The following is a 21544-nucleotide window of genomic DNA, read 5'->3' as shown; positions in this document are numbered from 1 at the left end:
GTTCAACTGGAGGTTAGCATGCAGAAGAATGCGAATTGATCCATCCTTGTCTCCTTGTACTAAGCTCAAATCCAAATGAATCAAGGACCTCCACATAAAGCCAGACACTCTGAAGCTAATAGAAAAGAAACTGTGGAAGACCCTTGAGGACATCGGTACAGGGAGAAAGTTTCTGAACAGAACACCAATAGCATATGCTCTAAGATCAAGAATTGAAAAATGGGACCTCATAAAATTAAAAAGTTTCTGTAAGGCAAAGGACACCATCCAAAGGACAAACTGGCAACCAACAAATTGGGAAAAGATCTTCACCAATCCTACATCAGATAGAGGGCTAATATCCAATATATATAAAGAACTCAAGAAGTTAGACTCCAGAAAACCAAACAACCCTATTAAAAATGGGGTACAGAGTTAAACAAAGAATTCTCACCTGATGAACTTCGGATGGCGGAGAAGCATCTTAAAAAATGCTCAACTTCATTAGTCATTAGGGAAATGCAAATCAAAACAACCCTGAGATTTCATCTTACACCAGTCAGAATGGCTAAGATTAAAAATTCAGGAGACAGCAGGTGTTGGAGAGGATGTGGAGAAAGAGGAACACTCCTCCACTGCTGGTGGGGTTGCAAATTGGTACGACCACTCTGGAAATCAGTCTGGTGGCTCCTCTGAAAACTGGGCACCTCACTTCCAGAAGATCCTGCTATACCACTCCTGTGCATATACCCAGAGGATTCCCCACCATGTAATAAGGATACATGCTCTACTATGTTCATAGCAGCCCTATTTATAATTGCCAGATGCTGGAAAGAACCCAGGTATCCCTCAACAGAAGAGTGGATGCAAAAAATGTGGTATATCTACACAATGGAGTACTATTCAGCCATTAGAAACAATGAATTCATGAAATTCTTATGCAAATGGATGGAGCTAGAGAACATCATACTAAGTGAGGTAACCCAGACTCAAAATGTGAATCATGGTACACACTCACTAATAAGTGGATATTAACCTAGAGAACTGGAATACCCAAAACATAATCCACACATCAAATGAGGTACAAGAAGAAAGGAGGAGTGGCCCCTGTTCTGGAAAGACCCAATGAAGCAGTATTCGGCAAATCCAGAACGGGGAACTGGGAAGGGGTGGGTGGGAGGACAGGAGAAGAGAAGGGGGTTATGGGACTTTCGGGAGTGGGGGGCTAGAAAAGGGGAAATCATTTGAAATGTAAATAAAAATATATCGAATAAAATAAAATAAAATAAAAATAAAAAAAATAAATATTAAGGAAAAGTTTTTAATTCCTGTTAATTTTGTTCTTAGAGGTGAAATTATGTTTGTGTGGGTTTGTTGAAAGATTGCTTTCTAGCTTTTTCTAGAGTGTAGTTTCCCTCCTTGTATTGCTGTTTTCCACCTATTATCCATTGTAGAACTGGATTTGTAGAAAGATATCATGTAAATTTGTTTTTGTCAATGGAATATCTTGTTTTCTATGTCTATAGTAATTGAGAGTTTTTCTGGGTATACTAGCCTGAGCTGGCATTTGTGTCATCTTAGGGTTTGTATGACATCTTCCCTGAACCTTCTAGCTTTCCTAGTCTCTGGTAAGAGGTCTGGTGTAATTCTGATAATCCTGCCTTTATATGTTACTTGACTTTTACCTTACATCTTTTAATATTTTTTTTTGTTTATTGCATTTGGTGTTTTGATCAGTATGTGACAAGAGGAATTTTTTCTGGTCCAATGTATTTGAAGTTCTGTAGGCTTCATGTATGTTCATTGGCATCTCTTTATTTAGGTTAGGGAAGTTTTCTTCTATAATTTTGTTGAAGATATTTACTGGCCCTTTAAATTGGGTATCTTCACTCTCTTCTATACCTATTATCCTAAGATTTGGTCTTCTCATTGTGTCCTGGATTTTCTGGATTTGTTGGGTTAGGAGCATTTTGCTTTTTGTGTTTGACTGTTCTGTCCATGTTTTCTATGGTATGTACCTGAGATCCTCTATTGAATCTCCTTCATTTTGTGTTGATGCTTGCATCTGTGACTTCTGACCTCTTTTCTAGGTTTTCAAACTCCAGAGTTGTCTCCCTTTTGACTTCATTATTTGTTGTAGCTGCATTTTTAGATCCTGGATAATTTTGTTAATTTCCTTAGCCTGCTTGATTGTTTTTCTGTAATTCTGTAAGAAATCTTTGTGTTTTATCTTGAAGGACTTTTAGCTGGGGGAATAACTGTCCCTGACATCAAGCTCTACTACAGAACAATAGTGATAAAACTCTATGGTATTGGTACAGAGACAGGCAGGAATATCAATGGAATAGAATTGATGACCCAGAAATTAACCCCCACACCTATGATTTGAACAGAACACCAATGGCTTATGCTCAAGATTTGAAGAAGAATTGATAAATGGAACCTCATAAAACTGCAGAGCTTCTGTAAGGAAATAGGACAAAAGGGCAAGCAACAAATTGTGAAAAGATCTTTATTAACTCTACAGCTGATAGAGATTTAATATCCCTTGTATACAAAGAACTCAAAAAGTTAGTCCCCAGAGAGTCAAATAACCCTATTAAAAATTGGTGTACAGAACTAAACAAGGAATTCTCAATTGAGGAAACTTGAATGGCTCTAAAGTACCTAAGTAAATGTTCAGCATCCTTAGTTATCAGGGAAATGCTAATCAAAACAACACTAGATTCCACCTCACACCAGTCAGAATAGCTAAGATCAAAAACTTAGGGGACAGCAGATCCTGGAGAGGATATGGGGAAAAAGGAACACTTCTCCATTGTTGGTGGGATTACAAACTGGGAAAAACACTCTGGAAATCAGGTTGGTGATTCCTCAGAAAATTAGACATAGTACTACCTGTGGACCCAGCTATATCACTTCTGGGCATATGTCCAGAAGATGTTCCTACATGTTATAAGGACACATGCTCTACTATGTTCATAGCTGCCTTACTTATAAAAGCCAGATTCTGGAAAGAACCCAGATGTCCTTCAACAGAGGAATGGATACAGAGACTGTGATGTATATATATGTATGTGTATATATATATATATATATATATATATATATATATATATATATATACACACACACACACACAATGGAGTACTATTCAGCTATTAAAAATAATGAATTCATGAAATTTTTAGGCAAATAGTTGGAACTAGAAAGTGTCACCCTGAGTGAGGTAACCCAATCACAAAAGAACACACATGGTATGCAGTCACTGATAAGTGCATGTTAGCCCAAAAGTTCAAAATAAATAAGTTACAATTCACCAGCACTGTAAGCTCAAAAAGAAGAAGGACTTAGGTGAGGGTGCTTTGTTTCCTCTGAGAAAGGGAACAAAATACTCACAGGAACAATAAAGGAGACAATGCATGGAGCAGAGACTGAAGTAAAGGCTACCTAGAGACTGCCCTTCCTGGGGATTCATCCTATAAACAGTCACCAAACCAAGACACTACTATGGACGACAAGAAGTGTATACCAGAATTAGCATGCCATGGTGCTCTCTAGAGGGGCTCTGCCAGAGGCTCACAAATACAGAGGCAGATGCTAGCAGCCAACAATTGGTCTGGGTGTGGTGTCCCCAATGGAGGACCTGGAGTGTGGTCCAGAGGAGCTGAGGGGGTTTACAGCCCCATGGGAATAACAATGATTTCAGACACCCAGATACCCCAGGACTCCCGGGGACTAAACCTTCTACCAAGAGGTACACATGGTTCCAGGCAAAAACGTGTAAGAGGAGTGCCTTGTTGGACATCAGTGGAAAGAGTCGTCCTTGGTTAGGTAAAGGCTTAATAGATACCCCAACAAAGGGAAATCAAGGTGGAGAGGTGGGAATGGGTCAGGAGGAGGGGCATATATATGGAGGCAGGGGTGTTGGGAGGGGTTGGGGGTCTTTGGGGAGCGAGGAAATCAGGAAAGTTTTTACCATTGTAAATGTAAATGAAGATGATATTCAATAAATAAAAAAAAATAGAATGAATCTGCAACCTACAGATTTGGAAATCATCCTTGACAGCGCCCAGGCTCCCACTGTTATGAAGTATAGGGCATAGGCCTGGGGGATTGACAGAAAACATAGACTCAGGTCATTCAGTAAGGAGAATGCCAGAGCTTTACTGGGGAATCAGCAATATATACTAGAGGCTGGGTGAAAAACAACAGGAAAAAACAACCATAGCCATAGGTCAGGCACCTGGGAAGTCCCTACCACACTGCACAGGAAAACAGGAATCAAGCTAAGCTTCAGGATGTACTGCTCTCAGGAAACCTGTGCAAACTGCTCATCTGAGGGCAGGGAGCTAAGCTCACTGATGCCCAACATTCTTCATTAACCTCACATCAAACAGAGCTCAAATATCCAAAATATATAAAACCTTAATAAGTTAACCTCAACAAAAGCAAATGACTGAATTTGAAAATGATTTACAGAGCTAAGCAGAGAGTTTACAATAGAGGATTTTCAAATGGCCTAGAAGGACTTAAGTGTTCAAAATCCTTCGTCATCAGGGAAATGCAAAGGAAATGACCTCAGGATTCCATCTTACAACAAGCAAAATAGCTATGATGAAAATTCAGGAGACAGTACATGCTGGCAAAGATGTGGAGAAAGAGGACCACACTTCCATTTCTGGTGGGATATTGCAAACCAGTACAACCGCACTGGAAATCAATCTGGGGGTTCCTCAGAAAATTGGAAATAGATCTACATCACAACCCAGCTATACCACTCCTGGACATATATCCAAAAGATGCCCCACCATTCCACAGCAACATGAGTTCCACTATGTTGATAGTGGCCCTGCTTGTAATAGCCAGATGTTCCTCCATGGAAGAAGAGATACAGAAAATGTGGTTCATTTATACAATCGAATACTAATCGCTGATGTTAAGAAGGAGGACAACATGAGTTTTTCAGGCAAATAGATGGTGCTAGAAATTATCCTAATTGGGGTAACCCAGACCCAAAAGGACATATTATTAATTAGTGGATACTAGCCAAAATGTACAGAATATCTAGGACACAACCCACAGAACTTAAGAAGGTTAACAAGAAGAAAGATCCCAAGTGAAAATGCTTCCATTCCCCTTTGGAAGGGGGAATAAAGTAGTCATTGGAGGCAGAAGGAGTGAAGGATATGGGCGGGAGAATGAAGGGGAGGTGAAAATGGGATAGGTGAGGGGGAAGGGACAGGAGAAAGGCCCAGAGGGCCATAAAAATAAATTGACATATTAACTCTTGGGGGTTGGGAGGGGTCAGACCCTCTAGAAAGTACCAGACATCTGGGAGGTGAGAGACTATCACGACCCAATGGTATTGACCTTATATGAAATGCCCACCAGTGGGGAGAGGGAACTTGAAGAATCCACCTTCAGTAGATAGACAGGGCATCAAGTGAAGGGATGGTGATACCAAGTCACAGTCAAGCTATGTGACCCAGAAGTTTTCCTATCTAAAAGGATTACAGGAACAAAAATGGAGAAGAGATGGAGGGAAAGGCAATCCAGTGACATTCCCAACTTGGGATCCATCTCATGGGGAGGCACCAAGGCCTGGCTCTATTTATGCCAGCATGCATACAAGGAATGTCTAAAGAGCAATATAGATTAGATTAGAATCTTGGTGACCTTCACCAATTATGATTGTGTATTCTTTTTAATTCAGTAATTACAGATTACACTTGAAAAAAGCTCAATATAAAACTAGTTGGTTCATATTACATGGACCTTAGTAGTTAATTTCAATTCCAACCAAATGTTGGTTCCCTGTAAACCAAAGTAAAGTGGTCAAATTAATGTGAGTACTATTCAATAGCTCTAAACCTATAGAATTTCCACAGGAAATAATCTACAGTTTCTATCTTTCTACTATTTTTTTATCTTCACATTCAAGTAAAAACTTTAAAACAAAGGAAGCAGTAGCAGTTCACCTGGAACAAGTGGCTCTTGAGATGCAAACTCTGAGTGACAACATTGTAGACTAATTCACAGACCAAAGGAAGCTAAAAAAGAAGGAAGACCAAATTATGGATGCTTTGTTCCTTCTTAGAAAGGGGAACAAAATATACATGGGAAAAGATAAAAAGAGAAAGTGTGGAGCAGAGACTGAAGGAAAGACCATCCAGAGACTGCCCCACCTGAAGGTCCATTCCATATGCAGTCACCAAACGGAGACATTATTGTGGATCCCAACAAGCACTTGCTGACAGGAGCCTGATATAGCTGTCTGTTGAGAGGCTCTGCTAATACCTGACAAATACTGAGGTGGGTGCTCTCAGCCAACCATTGAACTCAGCACAGGGTCCCTACTGGAGGATATAGAGAAAGGACCAAAGGAGCTGAAGGAGCTTGCAGCTCCATAGGAGGAACAATGATATGAACCAACCAGTAACCCCAAGAGGTCCCAGAGACTAAACCACCAGCCAAAGAGGGACCCATGTCTCCAGCTGCATTTGAAGAAGAGGATGGCCTTGTTGCATATCAAATGGAGGAGAGGCCCTTGGTCACATGAAGACTTGATATCCCAGTATAGGGGAATGCCAGGACAGGGAAGTAGGAGTGGGTGGGTTGGTGAGCAGGGGGGGGGGTGGGATGGGGTATTTTCAGAGGGGAAACCAGGAAAGGGGATAACATTTGAAATGTAAATACAGAAAATATCTAATTAAAATAAATTGTTTACTGGGCAAACAATATCATTATATTCTTCCCTCCCTAGACATAATCTGTATGTTTGTATTTTTAGGTAAAGAAAACTGAATTTTAAATACATGCATATAAACTACACAGAGACCTTTCTTTTTTACCCGGGAAACAGGATTTCCCTACGTAGTCCTGATTGTCCTGGAACATAGGAGTTCTGTAGGAACTCCGTAGACCAGACGGGCTTCAAACTTAAGAGATCTGCCTGCCTCTAACACCCAAGTGCATAGACTCTAAACATAAGCCACCAAACCTGGCTCCAGAGACATGTCTTCATCATGTACCTCTTGAAAGTCTGCTGGAAACTCTGAACAGTGGGATATCAGAAGGTACACCGAAATATTCTTTGATTGTTTAAGACTCTATTAAGTACATCTTTATTTTCCACATTTTTCTACAAGACAGTTTTTTTTACATTAAATACTTTGAAAATTAAAAATTATGGGATTTTTGAAAGCATCAGTATTCACAGAGTTATATGTCTACTTACATAGTAAAATTTTACAAAGAATATCTGCCTTGATTAAAAAACATTAGTCAGTGTTTAGAAGGTGGTTCATAAATTAGAATGAGGCTCAATGTTTATTCATGTATTTCATTGTCATTGAGCTTTACTCATTTCTTCATTCTTCAATTTTTTTCCTTTCTTTACAAAGAGTCGGTATACAAACATGAGGCACTGTACAGCAAGGGCTGCAGTGGTTGCCACACAGGCGATCAGGAATCCAATCACATCCAGAGAGTGGTACTGGAACCAGTTAAGGTTATGTCCAAGTGGTCTCAGGTGCTTGGCCCCTTTGTGACGCATAACAAACTCAATCCAGAAGATTGCTCTGTCCAGGGGCTTCATAAGTTGGTCATGGTGAATGGTTGACAACCATGTAGCATTCTTTTTATAGCTGTAAGAAATAAAATGTCATAAATTCATGGAATGAATGAAACCAAAAATCCTGTTCTTACCCATTGAGCTGTCCTTTGATCCTAATTTTTTATATTATTGTTGATCTTCATTCCAATGTTAAAAAGTGGTCCAAATTACACAGAGAAGCATGCAGATGCACTTGATTCTACTGTTGAAAACATCAAAGAGTATATAAAGGAGAAGAATGATTTGGAAACATGAGTCACCAGGCCTAAATATCAGCTTGATGTAGCACAACAGGTAGGAATTAGAGTGGTAGTAACTTACCCTCCTACTGTTTACAAATTACAAGAGCAAAATTGTGTGTCTTTGCTAAAGAAAACATCCTCATTTCTTAGTATGCCTTTACAGTTATTTACAATTTAGGATTCAACTTATCTGATAGAGTAATAAGTAGAGCAGATGCTCCTTAGAGATAGCAATTAGTTAATACAGAAGAAGATGTAAAGAGTGTGAAGGGAGACATCACAATTTAAGGGATCTTATAAGGGAAATGGGAAGAGGGGAAGGGCAAGGGAAATAAGAAGAGGAGGGAAATGGAGAAAATAACAAGAATGTCTGAAAAAACAAAAAAGAAGTATTCTATTAATTATTCATGCCCTACATCCAATTCTATGTATAAACATACATATATAGTTTAATGAACATTTCTCATCTGAACTAATGGTCCTCCCTCCAATAACCAAAGAATTCATACCAAAAAGCACCACACAAGATATGAAAGCCTTCTTTTGAGATCTTGGCCAGGACTGTCAAAACCTTTCTTGGCCAAGCAGTATGGAGGATGAAGCAGAAGTGTTAAATATTGAGGACCATCCTGATTTGCATATGGAAGAAACATAAAGCATAACAAGAATTAGAAAACGAAAAGTAAAGGAGAGAATATTGTAAATACTGAATCATGCCCTAATTTATCTCTGTTCCTATCATTACCATTACTTTAAGGATAATTCTTGTTTGTTTTGCCTCCAGTAAGAAGACAATGAATGTAAGAATGAACAAATGAATGAAGAAAACACATTTTAAAAGTTTATACTCACAAAGGATTGTCTATGACTTCCTCCAGTGCATTGAGCAAATCTGTCCCTGACATTGTTCTGATATTCAGTGTAACAGCTGCTCCTTTGGCCACCATGTGGGCAATGTTATCATGTTGTTCTCCAAACATAGGAATGCCAATCATAGGGATTCCATGATAGATCGCCTCATAGACACCGTTGGCTCCACCATGAGTTACAAAGGCTTTGGTTTTTGGATGACCTAGAATAAGACAAATTCAGGTTAACATTGATTAGCAATCTTAGCCATGAAAAGAGACATGTATACTATGAAAGACTGAAAAGAGATTTTCTTCATGAAGATTGTTATACTCATAATCTCACTGAAATATTTTTCTGTCTCAGAGCTAGAAGAAACTAAATTTACAGAAAACTATTTTTGCAGATTTGCATGTGACTAGAGACTTGAAGGATGAAATACTCATCCCCTATTGAACACAGGAAGTCCATAGTAGATACAAAAAATATGAGGGGTAAAAACGACCAAATCCATGTCAGAATTTGTCATCTATATAAAAGATCCATGAAGTAAGGGTAATATAGAAGTTTGGCAGTCAAAAGGCATAGACCTAGAAATCAGAGACTCAGTCATGATTTTGAATTCTTTTTCCAGAATCTTACCAAGAAGGTCATTCTGGGGAAGCCATTTGTAGACTCTGGTATTGGATCCTAAGGTTGCTGGGGTTTTGCCATCAAATTTCCAAAGAACCTGTTATATGTTAGACAGTCTTTATTGGTGGAGGCAAATTTTACATTACAAAGACTGAGCAAGATATATTTAGAAATATAAATGTAAAGATATATTTATATGTATATGTAACAACAATTAATTAAAAGAAAAGGTCATGAGTTTGACAGAGACCAAGGAGGCATGTTTATGTGAGTGTTTGGACTGAGGACTGAAAAGGGAGAAATTATGTAATTATAATTTCCAAAAGAAAATCATTTTGAAATGTTATCATTTTTATTTTTATTGTTTTTTAAATTATCTTAGTATAGAGAAAACAGATCTGAACACCTCCCATAGGATAGATGAGGAACTCAGAAGAGGTGAGCAGTGAGAACTCTTAAAAGACTGAGTGAAGAGTACACCAGCAGATTTTGTGTTTATTTTTATACTCAGATAGGTTGACCATAATCATCACTTTCCCGGAAGAGATATGTAGACAAATGAGACAGTGAGTGACACATGAAAATATTATTACATTGCCACTATGACATAATTCAATTGAAAAGTATATTGGCAAATTGCTAATAATGTTTATTCACTTGTGCTGTGTTATTTTCAGTGAATTTCAATTTTTTTCTCCTTTATATTAGACACTTTCTTTATTCACATTTCAAATGGTATCTTCTTTCTCCATTTCCCCTCCACAAAGCCTCGCATCCCATGCCCCCCTCCCCCTGATCACTAACCCACCCACTCCTGCTTCCCTGTTAAGTCATTTTGATGGTGTATTCTTAATGGTTTCCCACCCAGAATTATCCATGCCCAGAAGTACTTAGAAATAAAGGCCAATGTGTTGTCCAATAGTTTCCTAAAAAAATAGAAGGGGTCATAGAAAGTCTTCCAACCAAAAAAAATGCACAGGACCAGATGGTTTCAGTGCAGAATTCTATCAGACCTTCAATGAAGACATAATACCAATACTCTTCAAACTATTCCACAAAATAGAAACAGAAGGAACACTACCCATCTCATTCTACGAAGCCACAATTATGCTGATACCAAAACCACAAAAAGATCAAACAAAGAAAGAGAACTTCAGACCAATTTCCCTTATGAACATCGATGCAAAAATATTCAATAAAATTCTTGCCAACCGAATACAAGAACACATCAAACAATCATTCACCATGATCAAGTAGGCTTCATCCCAGGGACGTGGGGATGGTTCAATATACAGAAATCCATCAATGCAAACCACTACATAAACAAACTCAAAGAAAAAGACCACATGGTCATTTCATTGGATGCTGAAAAAGCATTTGACAAAATCCAACATCAAGTCCCATACCTAAACATAGTAAAAGCAATGGACATCATTTGTTAAAAAAAGGAGGAACATACGTATCAAAGCCACAACTATTAGGCTGCTTACTAATTGCTTGTGATTATAATCCCTAGTTAACAGAAGATGGCACTTTAGATAAAGATGTAGGGTACAGCATCTGAATGAATATGGAAAAAGCATATAACAAGGGAAAAAGATCCCCTTTCAATATTTGGTTATGTGGGCACTGATTTAGACTGTTATCAAAAGAAAATATTCACAAAGATAAGGAGGTTAATATTCACAATATAGCAATGCCCAAGTCCTTGCATGAATACAAACAGGATAATGATGCATTAAAATTGTTTTAAAGAAAAAGATAAAAAGAAGATTGCCCAGTGTAGGCAAAATGGAAAGGAAAATCAGCACCACTGAAAATTATGCAGGTGATCTAATCTTGAGTTCTTTCCTTGTTTGATGAGGATTTAGGAGAGCATACAGAAAAACTAGTATTACAATCAAGGCAAGCTAGGGCAATGCAAGGAAAAGAAATTCATTCATCAATTGCTTCCTGGCCTGATTAGTTGTGCTCAGTGTTTCCTATAAAGATTCGATAAAATCAAAATGTTTATTCAGAATTCAACATAGATATCCTGTAAGATTTTAAGAAGGTCTGTGCTTCTTATGAATGTATTGCTTTAGATAGTTATGAATATATTTTCAGTTGGATCAATAAGGCACAATGTTTGCCATATGGTTTTTATATTATTGCTAAAATTGTTCTGAGGCCTTTCCAATTTCCTCATTGGCAAACATGGCTTGAAAGTAAAGCCAATAAAATGTTGGGCAGCTAGGACTGAGGAGTAATCCTAGAAATGGCATAAAGAAATTCTGACAGGGATTTGTATGGACAGATTACCATTTGCATGGTAACTGCCAAACCAACCCAATAGAATCTGTGTGACAAGCTCCACAGACTGAGGCATTAGACTTCAAAAGAAGGAGGTCTTCTGGAACTGGTTGTGGAACTCTTAGCCAGAGCAAATGTATTGAGCCATAGGTCTCATGGCAAGTTTTCTGTTTTGTTTCCTTTCATTCATTTTCTTAGTTACAGATTCTTGGTAGCCTAGATCATGATCTTAAGCAAGAATAATGGAAATGAAACCACCCCTCGAGATGGGGTCACTAATATGACCTTATCTCCAGGGAAACCAACACTTAACTTTTAAATCATTTACAGAATTATTATGATTGGAAAAAAAAAACTTTTCCAACAATACAATTTCATATGGCTACACACATGTCATTGGAGGTGGGTTTTGGTATATGGAAAAGAAAGCCTTAATTAGAAAGAATTAAAATAGTTTAAATTTATGTGTTGAAGATTTATAAAATATCAGGCATTAGGTGTTAAATAATAATTAACCCTATGAGGATGGAATGTTAGCTCAGTGGTTAAGAGCAAGGACCATAAAGATTTATTAGCCTGTTCTTTGGAATATGCCACTAGCCTTGGACGACCGTCCTTCTGAATAAATTCTTTTAGAATTGTTATATTTTGATGATTCATATTATTAATAATGATGTTACTTGTTCTGTTTGTGATTCACTGAACATATAGTTTCAGAGTTGTAATGCTCAGATGATTTTTGTGTTTTACTACACCAAAAGATTTTTGTTGGTATTAGTGACTGTTTCACTGGATATGGTTTCTAAGAGTTATGTTAGGTTTTTATTTTACAAAATCCCCTGCTTGAGAGCTACAAAATACATTCAGATTCAAACTGCCTCTGTGTTTGTTTCTGTCATTGCTGGAGCCTTACCCACCTGGACTTCAAGGACCATCATCCCTGGGACCCCCATACCTGGCTGGGGTGGTCTGTGGCACTTCTTCATTCCCCCCACATTAGAAATGCTGCTAGGGCTGCCTGCATGAAAACTGATATGGAATCAGACTTAGGGTCTAGGAATATACAAAATATATAACCCTCTGAGCCTTATGCTGAATTCAGTGGGAGACTCAGATATGCTATTGAAAAACATGTAAAGGGGGAACAAATTCAAGAGTTCTTACAAAAGAGTTGCTTTTGACAATGAAGATTGACAAGAATTAATCAAGCCTCAAAGAGAGATAAAAATGTTATGGACCACTAAAATTATGTAGAAATGTAGGGACTTACAAACCTAGAGCAAAACTACCTGTTTTAGGAATATTTGCTCTACAAAAATGATGTTGCTTAAGAGGCCACTTTAAGAAAGTAAATTACCCTTATAACAGTTCAATGCTCACAATCAAGGAGATCAAGAAACTTGGCAAAGAATATGCATCTGGCATTGCAGACTTTTCCAATAATACATTGGATTTTTCTCAGGCTCCTCTACCCTGAGTCATGAGGAATAAAGGTGGAGGGTGAGAAGATTGTGGCAGTCATCATGAAGATAGAAACATTCCAGCTAAAACATAAAAGTATTTGTTGACTGTACCATCAGAAGCCAAGTCTATCTACTTTGGGCCAATCAAAGGCCTTATGCACCAAGGAAGAAGTTACCTGGTGCCATAGGTCACCTGAGAATCTCCTTTATTCACATCTGTTTTCTCCTGTGAACCTGTGGATACTCAAGCTTCCCAAGACAAGTAAATTTGAATATATATTAAATCAAAATGACTCTGGATATTCTGTGTTTAAGAAAATTATAAAGGAGGAGATGTGAGAAAAGGATCCAAGCATAGAGGATATTTTTGAGTGAGTGTGAAAACACTCCAAGAAAACTGGACAAGGGTCTTTGACCTTAGTTTCTTCACAGAGATTAGTTTTGAACTGTGATTTGGCCCCCTTTTCAGCTCTAGCAGAGGGGAGCGGGTTTACTTCAGGTTAACCACTTCTACTTGCTATTGTTATCCAGGTAATGTTTAAACTCTCCTTTGTATTTCTTGTTAGAAAAGCATGCTTTTGCCATACATAGCTCATCTTTATGACTGTACGCAGTTGGAACCCATGTATTATGTACACATATGACCTTTCTTAACCCTCAGAGTGTAAGTTTTTGATTATCTGAATAAAGTTGACTATTGCTTATGACTTTAATTTCCCACCTCCTTTGGCGTGATGACAGTGTAGGATTTAAACACAGATATTACACCTGCTGTACCAACTTCACCCAAGTAGACACACTCCCTTTGTAGAACAATTGCTATGGACCAATGGTTTAGAACATGTCGGTATCATCTGCACACTGCACACTGAACATCTCCAAATGACCACACAGTTAAGTTGACATGTTTTCTCATTTTTTAAAAAGTTTCATATAATGTTCATTTCTTTCTTATTCATCCTTCCCTACCACAGTCTTCTATATATCACCCCCTTCCCTATCCACGCTTCTTCCATCCTTAAAAATAATCCATCTTCCTACCTCAGATATCTGAGGCAGGAGAATTTCTGGTTGCTGAAGCCACTAGCCTGTGCTACAGTATGAGAGTGTGTTAAGTCACAGGCTCTGTAAAGCAGCTCCACAAGGGTTTGTGTTAAATATTTCTATACATTGCCATGGTATTATGAAAGCACCATCTGTTAATTTGATCTGCACAGTATTAACTGTATGTTTTTATCATCACAAACAAATATTAAAAAAAAAACCTTAAGGAGCCATTTGTCCTCTCCAAATATTCTTTCATGTGTGTTTTTCTACTGGAGAATGCTTGAATTAGATTTGGTCTGGTTTTTGCACAGATTTTGTGCATGTTGTTTTTGATTCACATGAATTTAAAAACCATGCAACTGTTACCTATTCATGTGAAATCAAGAAGAATTTTCTATGTCTACATACCCTTGATAGTGATGTCATCATAATGCCAGAACTTCAGTTTGTACCCACAGAGATCAAAACATTGATATCCAAGGTACTTGCAGTTAAAAAGTACCTTCTGCAATATTGTAACATCTCTTGTGTGTTTCTGTTTGTAATTTGGCTAGGGTAAATTAGAGCTTACCTAAACCTTTATTTAGTCATTTCTAGAATCAGACCTTCTAAGTAACTTTATAGATTCAGTATAGAGTTGCCTCCTTTCAGCACTTTGCCTCACCTTTTGTGGAATCTGGGCAAGGGCCCATGCAATTGTGTTGGCTTTTTCTTCTGTCATGCTACTGACCATTGACCCGAGAGAAAACACCACCACACCATGCTCTCCAGAGCTCTGGACAAATTCTTCCATATCCTGTGAATAGAACTTATTCTATCACACAATAACAATTGTAGAAAATTCACTCATAAAACTTTTACAAAAAACCCATAGGAGAATAAAAATTTAAGTATTCTTAGGAATTTTTAGAATAGTGGTATTAAAACATACAGAAGACAGAGCTGGCAGAGTTAAACACAGACAGTGGTATGAAGTACCTCACATGTGTTCAAAAAACATTCTCAATAGTTTCTTCTGGGAAAATGAAAGCTAAGAAATACAAGTATAGTATGAGAAATATATGTAAAATTGTAGCTGCATTATATTTTTCATCCTACAGAATGTATAAATTTTGCCTTACTCATTTAATATTATTAGCTAGTGTTTAATGAATTAATATCTATGCTGTGGTGTATATTATATGATAGGTAATGCTTTCTTCCTCCTATGATAAACAAAATGTTTTGGTTCTTTATAAAATAATCATAACTGTGTGGTAAATATACTATATAATACTTTTCTGGTATTGTATATAAGTATTTTCTTAATTTCTCCAAAATTCCCTGCTTTTGTTTTAGCTTAGGAAGGCCATGATAAAATCAAATGTTCTACTCCATTAATTTCAACAGATTTTCACTGAACATGAATATCACCATTTTAACAGGTTAGTACCCTCAGTATTTACCTGTTTCTTCATCTCAGTAGTAAAGTCATGCATACAATGCCAGAACTCACAACTTTTTATGTAGACACTGGGATTCAAACTCACATTCTAATGGTTGTTTGGTAAAGAATTTACCCAATGGCTAATCACACCAGTACAGACCCTACATGACTTAACTCACTGATATGAATATTTTTTCATGCCTGTCATATTCTTTGCTGAGTTTATTGAGCTCCTACTTAGCAGAACTCTTAACCAATTCCCATATATTTCTGTTATTGGGAGAAAAGTGTGATGATGGAAGTAGAATCACTGTCACCAGAAATGAAATGAAATGAAACGAAATGAAATGAAAAAGATATAAAGAGACTGTATTTACCTTAGGCAAGGGTTTAGCAGGTTTGCATTGGAGTCCTCCAATAAAGTCAACATTTGGTAAGGTTGGGTGAGGAAAATCCAAATCCCAGTAGGATCTAATGAGCCACATTTCTGCTTTGCCCATTGTCTCAGCTAAGGTGGTGGGCCTTCCTAGATGGAGAAAATGAGCAAATGCGACCGAGAAAAGTTGACAGGACTGTCTGCTGAGCATGAAAAATTTTTCCTTAAAAATGTTGAAAGGATTCGTACTCTATGTATCTTGTGCATTTAAAATGTAATATTTTTATATGTAATATAACATCGATAATTAATTTGTGAGTCATAAATACCTGTTAATTTGTGTTTACTTGTAAAGCAAGATGTAAGACTTATTTCATGTATCATCAATAATTAAAATCCATCAATAATTACAGAAATAGCTCAATAAACAAATATATAAAAAAGCAAACATTTTTTTCTCTCCAAATCTTAAAAAAAAATCCTATGTAAATATAAACACATATTCCATGACAAAAACTCCCATCCCAGGATCACAATAGTTTATAGCTGGTTTTTACTCCTTACAGGGAACTGTAAAGTTTATAAATGGCTGAATTTGTGGTTAATGCTTCTAGTCTTCTTTCATATTGTGATATTTAATATTACTTACACTAAAAAACAATCACAATACATTCAGAATTATGAGAATAAGAATTTATGGCTTGTCTTACCTGTGGTACATTTTTAAGAGAAAAAAACTTGACTTTAAAAAAAATATAGCAGGAGTGCAGCAGTGTAGGGGAATACCAAGACAGGGAAGCAGGAGGGAGCTGATGGGGAACAGGAGGAGGGGAGAGGGATTATGGGACTTTTGGGGAGGGGGAACCAGGAAAGGAGAAATCATTTGAAATGTAAATAAAAAATATAGCTAACAAAATGCATAAAAATAAAAAAATAAAGATAAAATACATATATAGTGTGCATTCATGCTTCTGTGGGCATCTGCAATTGAATTTAGGAAAGAATCCAATAAAGAAATCTGGGGCTGATTGAAATATCAGTTCTATTTTTAAGCTTGGGAAATAACAATAGTTTTTAAGATTAGGGGGATTTTTTATGAAATACAAAGACAATATTTTATGTTTTATCTTTTCATTTATGTGTATGTATATCTGCATGAGTATTTGTCAGGTTTATACCAGTGCCTTTGGATACCATAAAAGGGCACCAGTTCCCTTAAAGCTGAAGTTAGAGGCTGTTTTTTGGCCAACTGGACCTGAGTGGTGCCAAGAAGAGAGCTCTGGTACTAAAACTGTAACAAACTGTCTTATCCCTTTGGCCATGTTTTCTGACCTTACATTTTCCTTTTAAATAAAGACACTGGCCTAGGCAAGAGAAAGTAATTTTTTCAATGTTATGTACATATTGATATTATAAAATGTGTCATTCTTCAATCTCTATTAATCAAGAATAATTGGTAACTGCTGAAGGACTTGTTAAAGTAGAGGAAAACACTTCAGTAAATGAGTAAAGAATTATTTAGGGACCAAAATGTCTTGTATCGGACTGCTACCTTCTTCTATTTGATCAATTGTATGAGCTTTTACAAGATTTTGTGAGTTTGAGAGATAATATCATTACACATTTGATCACCTTTAAAAGACTACTTCACTTTGTACTTCATGGACATAAAGCTTTACATACATGTGAAACTTAGGTTTTTTAAGGTACTTAGAAAAAATGTAACTTACCCAAATATTCACTGTAAAATGAATCCCATTTCTTGCTGGTAAACAGCTGGAAAAAATAGTCAAAATAGAGCATGCATATCATATTTTTTACCCTCTCTATGAATGTCATTTGGCCACCTAATCCTGACAGAATTACAGGTACATAAGAGGGGGGGAGTAGAAATCTTCCACTGTACTTTTCAATTGTGTAGCCAGGAGAGAAGCGAAGACTATAGAGAAAAGGAATCTGGAGCAGTTCGGCTATCAGCTCCCCACAGGCAGCAACAGGATCTGACAAAAGGACATCAAACTTGGATTCCTGGAGTTTTGTCATGAGCTGTTTGTTTGAAACAACATCTTTACAAAGACTTTGAAAATAATCAGAAAATTCATCCATCAAATTTTGCAGTAAAGGATAATATGACAAACATGTATCTCTTGGAATCTCATAAGTCCACACATCCACAAACTTTATGAAATAATTTTCCAGATCATCTTTACTGACAGATGTAGGAAAAGTTTCAAACTTAATCCCAGGTGATGTGTTGGGATCAAGAACATAGTAAGCCGAAGGTCTCAGAACAGTGACTTCATGGCCCCTCTGTACAAGTTCATCCAGTATTATTTTTATGTTCATCCAATGACTGAATTCCATTGGCCACACCAACACCTTCCCACAGTCTGCAGATCTAAAGCAGTAATTTATCTGCAGCAGGAGCAGAGCAGAAATCCACTTCCCAGGCATCCTGAACATCAAAGTCCTTCTGTACACAGTGTGTTCCCTTCTGACATTGCTTGCCCTTTTATCCAAGAAGCTTCATCCCAGAGGTTAAAATATAACTTGCATTGCTCAAAGCTGATAAGTAAATGTCCATTACTATGATGATGGGGGGAAAAAAAAGCAAAGAATGGTTTTAATTATTCTCTGATTTCATGAAAGTGTTTAATGTCTCTTTTGTGATGGAGTGTATACAATAAGCGAAGAAATAATGACTTCATGTTCAATTATTAGTGGTACATAGATATTAGAATATTCTAAAACGTCTCACAAAAAACTAATGACATCATAATGTGACGGGTCTCTGAATTCTTCCCTGTTCAGAATGGAGAGCGTATTTACATAGTTGATCATTATTTCTTCTACATAATGGATGAAAAGTTTTTGTATCTGTGTTGATCAATATAGTCATGTAATCCAATATAATTCAGCAATATAAGTATATGACAAATATTTTGTGTTTTACTTCCAGTAAACTTCTTGACAAATTTGAAATAATTACATTACACATAGATAGCTCATTTTCTTTATCCATTCTTCTATTGAGGCATGTCTGGGTTGATTCCAGCTTCAGGCTATTGTAAATAAGGCTGCTATGAGCATAATGAAGAATGTGTCCTTGTTATATATTGAAGCAACTTTTGGGGATATGCCCAGGAGTGGTATAGCTCGGTCCTCTGGTAGAACTATTTCCAGTTCTCTGAGGAACCACCAGACTGATTTCCAGAGTTGGAATCCAGTCCAGCTTGCAATCCCACCAGCAATGGAGGAGTGCTCCGCTTTCTCCAAATCCTCACCAGCCTCTGCTGTCACTTGAGTTTTTGATCTTAGCCATTCTGACGGGTGTGAGGTAGAATCTCAGTGTTGTTTTGATTTGAATTTCCTTGAGTATAAAGGATATTGAACATTTCCCTAAGTGCTTCTCAGCCATTCAAGATTGCTTAGTTGAGAATTATGTTTAGCTCTGTACCCCATTTTTAATAGGTTTGTTTGGTTCTCTGGAGAATAATTTCTCGAGTTCTTTGCATATTTTGGATATTAGCACTCTATTAGAAGTAAGGGGTAGTAATCATCTTTTCCCAATCTGTGGATTGCTGGTTTGTCCTATTGACAGTGTCCTTTGCCTTACAGAAATTTTGCAATTTTATGAGGTCCCATTTGTTGATTATTGATCTTAGAGCATAACCCATTGATGTTCAGGAAGTTTTTTCCCTGTGCCAATGTATTCAAGGATCTTCCCCACTTTCTCTTCTATTAGTTTCAGTGTATCTTGTTTTATGTGAAGGTCCATGACCCACTTAGACTTGAGCTTTATACAAGGAGATAAGGATGGATCAATTTGGATTCTTCTACATGTAGCCCACCAGTTGAACCGCACGATTTGTTGAAAATGCTGTCTTTTTTCCCCTGAATGGTTTTAGCTCTTTTGTCAAAGATCAGATGACCATAGGTGTGTGGGTTCATTTCTGGGTCTTCAGTTCTGTTCCATTAATTTACTTGCCTGTATTTGTACCAGTACCATGCAGTTTTATCACTATTAATCATTAGGGATAGTGATTCCCCTAGAAATTCTTTTAGTTTTGAGAATAGTTTTCACTATCCTGGGATGTTTGTTGTTCCAAATGAATTTGAGAATTTCTATAACTCTTAGAAGAATTGAGTTGGAATTTGGATTCAATTAACATTGAATATGTAGATTGCTTTCAGCAAGATGGCAATTTATACTATATTAATGCTGCCAATGTATGAGCATGGAAGACATTTGCATCTTCTGAGATCTTTGGTTTCTTTCTTTAGGGCTTTGAAATTCTTGTCATACAGATCTTTTACTTGCTTGCTTAGAGTCACACCAAATTTACAAATTTTCTCTCTTTTCTATTTTGCTTCTTTGACAAGAGATTTTTAATGCAATATATTCTGACTATGGTTACTCCTCCCCCAATCCCTCTCTCCATTCTGCTCCTGTCCTCTCCATCTTTAATGAAATAGCTCCTTTCTTTATACAGCATAGTTATTCCCTATGCTGCTCTCCTGATGTTGGAATGTATCACATCTCTGACTCATTCTTTAAAATCTTTTGTCAGTTTATCTGCCCCCGTCAAACTTGGCTGCTTCCTTCCACAATCTAATTTTACCTAAAAGGTGTCTAATAAGGCTGTGTCTCTATACCAGTCAGATTCGACAGACTTTTAAGTCTTGCAAGATGAGCTCTTACCTGATAAGTAATGTTTGCTGCCTTAAAATTCCTCTATAATAGATAGATAGAGATTCGTCAACTCCAATTCTACCTGTGAGACTTAGTCTGTCAGTTCTGATTATGTCAGATATTGGGGACTTCTTCTTTAGAAGACCATCGGCTTAAACAGTGTCACAATAGACAAGGGACTAATCTAAGTAATAAGAGTCATTACATGTGAACTAATTCAAATAGCAGTAACAAATTGCTATATTAAATTTGGAAAATAAAAACTGTTATAAATATATATTGGAAAAACAAACTCAATGTATATATTTGTAACTTGGGTTGAATGTTGAACTGATAGTATAATCATGAATTTCTTATTTCTTTCTATTTGATATCCCTGGACCTAACATTGACTAAGTTGCAGTTGATTAACCATTAAGGTGGCATGCTGAAACTTGGATGAAAACAAGAAGAAACGCAGTAGTGTGAAGCATATATGCACCCTTGCTGTAGTATTTCATCATGGTTCCCATCAATCATCCTCAGGCCTGCTTCCTACACAATGGGCTTTCATCTCCATTTTTTTCTTAATCTCCTCTGAATTCTACCATGAGTAACTTGACATTTGCCCAACAAAATAAGAAGCTAGCTTCACCTTAACAGGACCTTTGCAGATATGAAGGAAAAATGCCAGAAACATATGACTAACACTTGTCTGTACAAGAATGCCCTTCTAGGTAGCAACAGGACACAGTTGCAACATGAAGAGTTACCAGTCAGGAAGGTATAAGTCAGTACTGATGCATTTAATACAATTGTGATAGTATTGTCAAAAATGGGTAAAGAATTGAATGACTATTCTGTTAATTTGCAAGGTAGAAAACATTTTGATTTTTGCTGTAATTACTTTTCAGATATATTTATGTCACTTCATGATTCTCCTATTT

General features: G+C 36.9%; 1 protein-coding gene across 1 annotated transcript; it reads right to left on the bottom strand.

Moving 5' to 3' along the window:
- Positions 1–7330: 7330 nt before the first annotated feature.
- Positions 7331–18379, bottom strand: LOC127696718 (UDP-glucuronosyltransferase 2B17). The gene is made up of 6 exons (XM_052199688.1): positions 17656–18379; positions 15927–16075; positions 14788–14919; positions 9331–9418; positions 8692–8911; positions 7331–7628 (listed from the first exon to the last, which is right to left on the bottom strand). The coding sequence occupies exons 1-6, from the start codon at positions 18377–18379 to the stop codon at positions 7331–7333; spliced, it is 1611 nt and encodes a 536-aa protein (XP_052055648.1).
- Positions 18380–21544: the final 3165 nt, after the last annotated feature.

This window comes from Apodemus sylvaticus, chromosome 11 (assembly GCF_947179515.1).
Source record: "Apodemus sylvaticus chromosome 11, mApoSyl1.1, whole genome shotgun sequence".
In the NCBI taxonomy this organism is placed as follows: Eukaryota; Metazoa; Chordata; class Mammalia; order Rodentia; family Muridae; genus Apodemus; species Apodemus sylvaticus.
The sequence above is the reverse complement of the archived record's forward strand: the minus strand, read 5'-3'. Positions and strand labels throughout refer to the sequence as shown.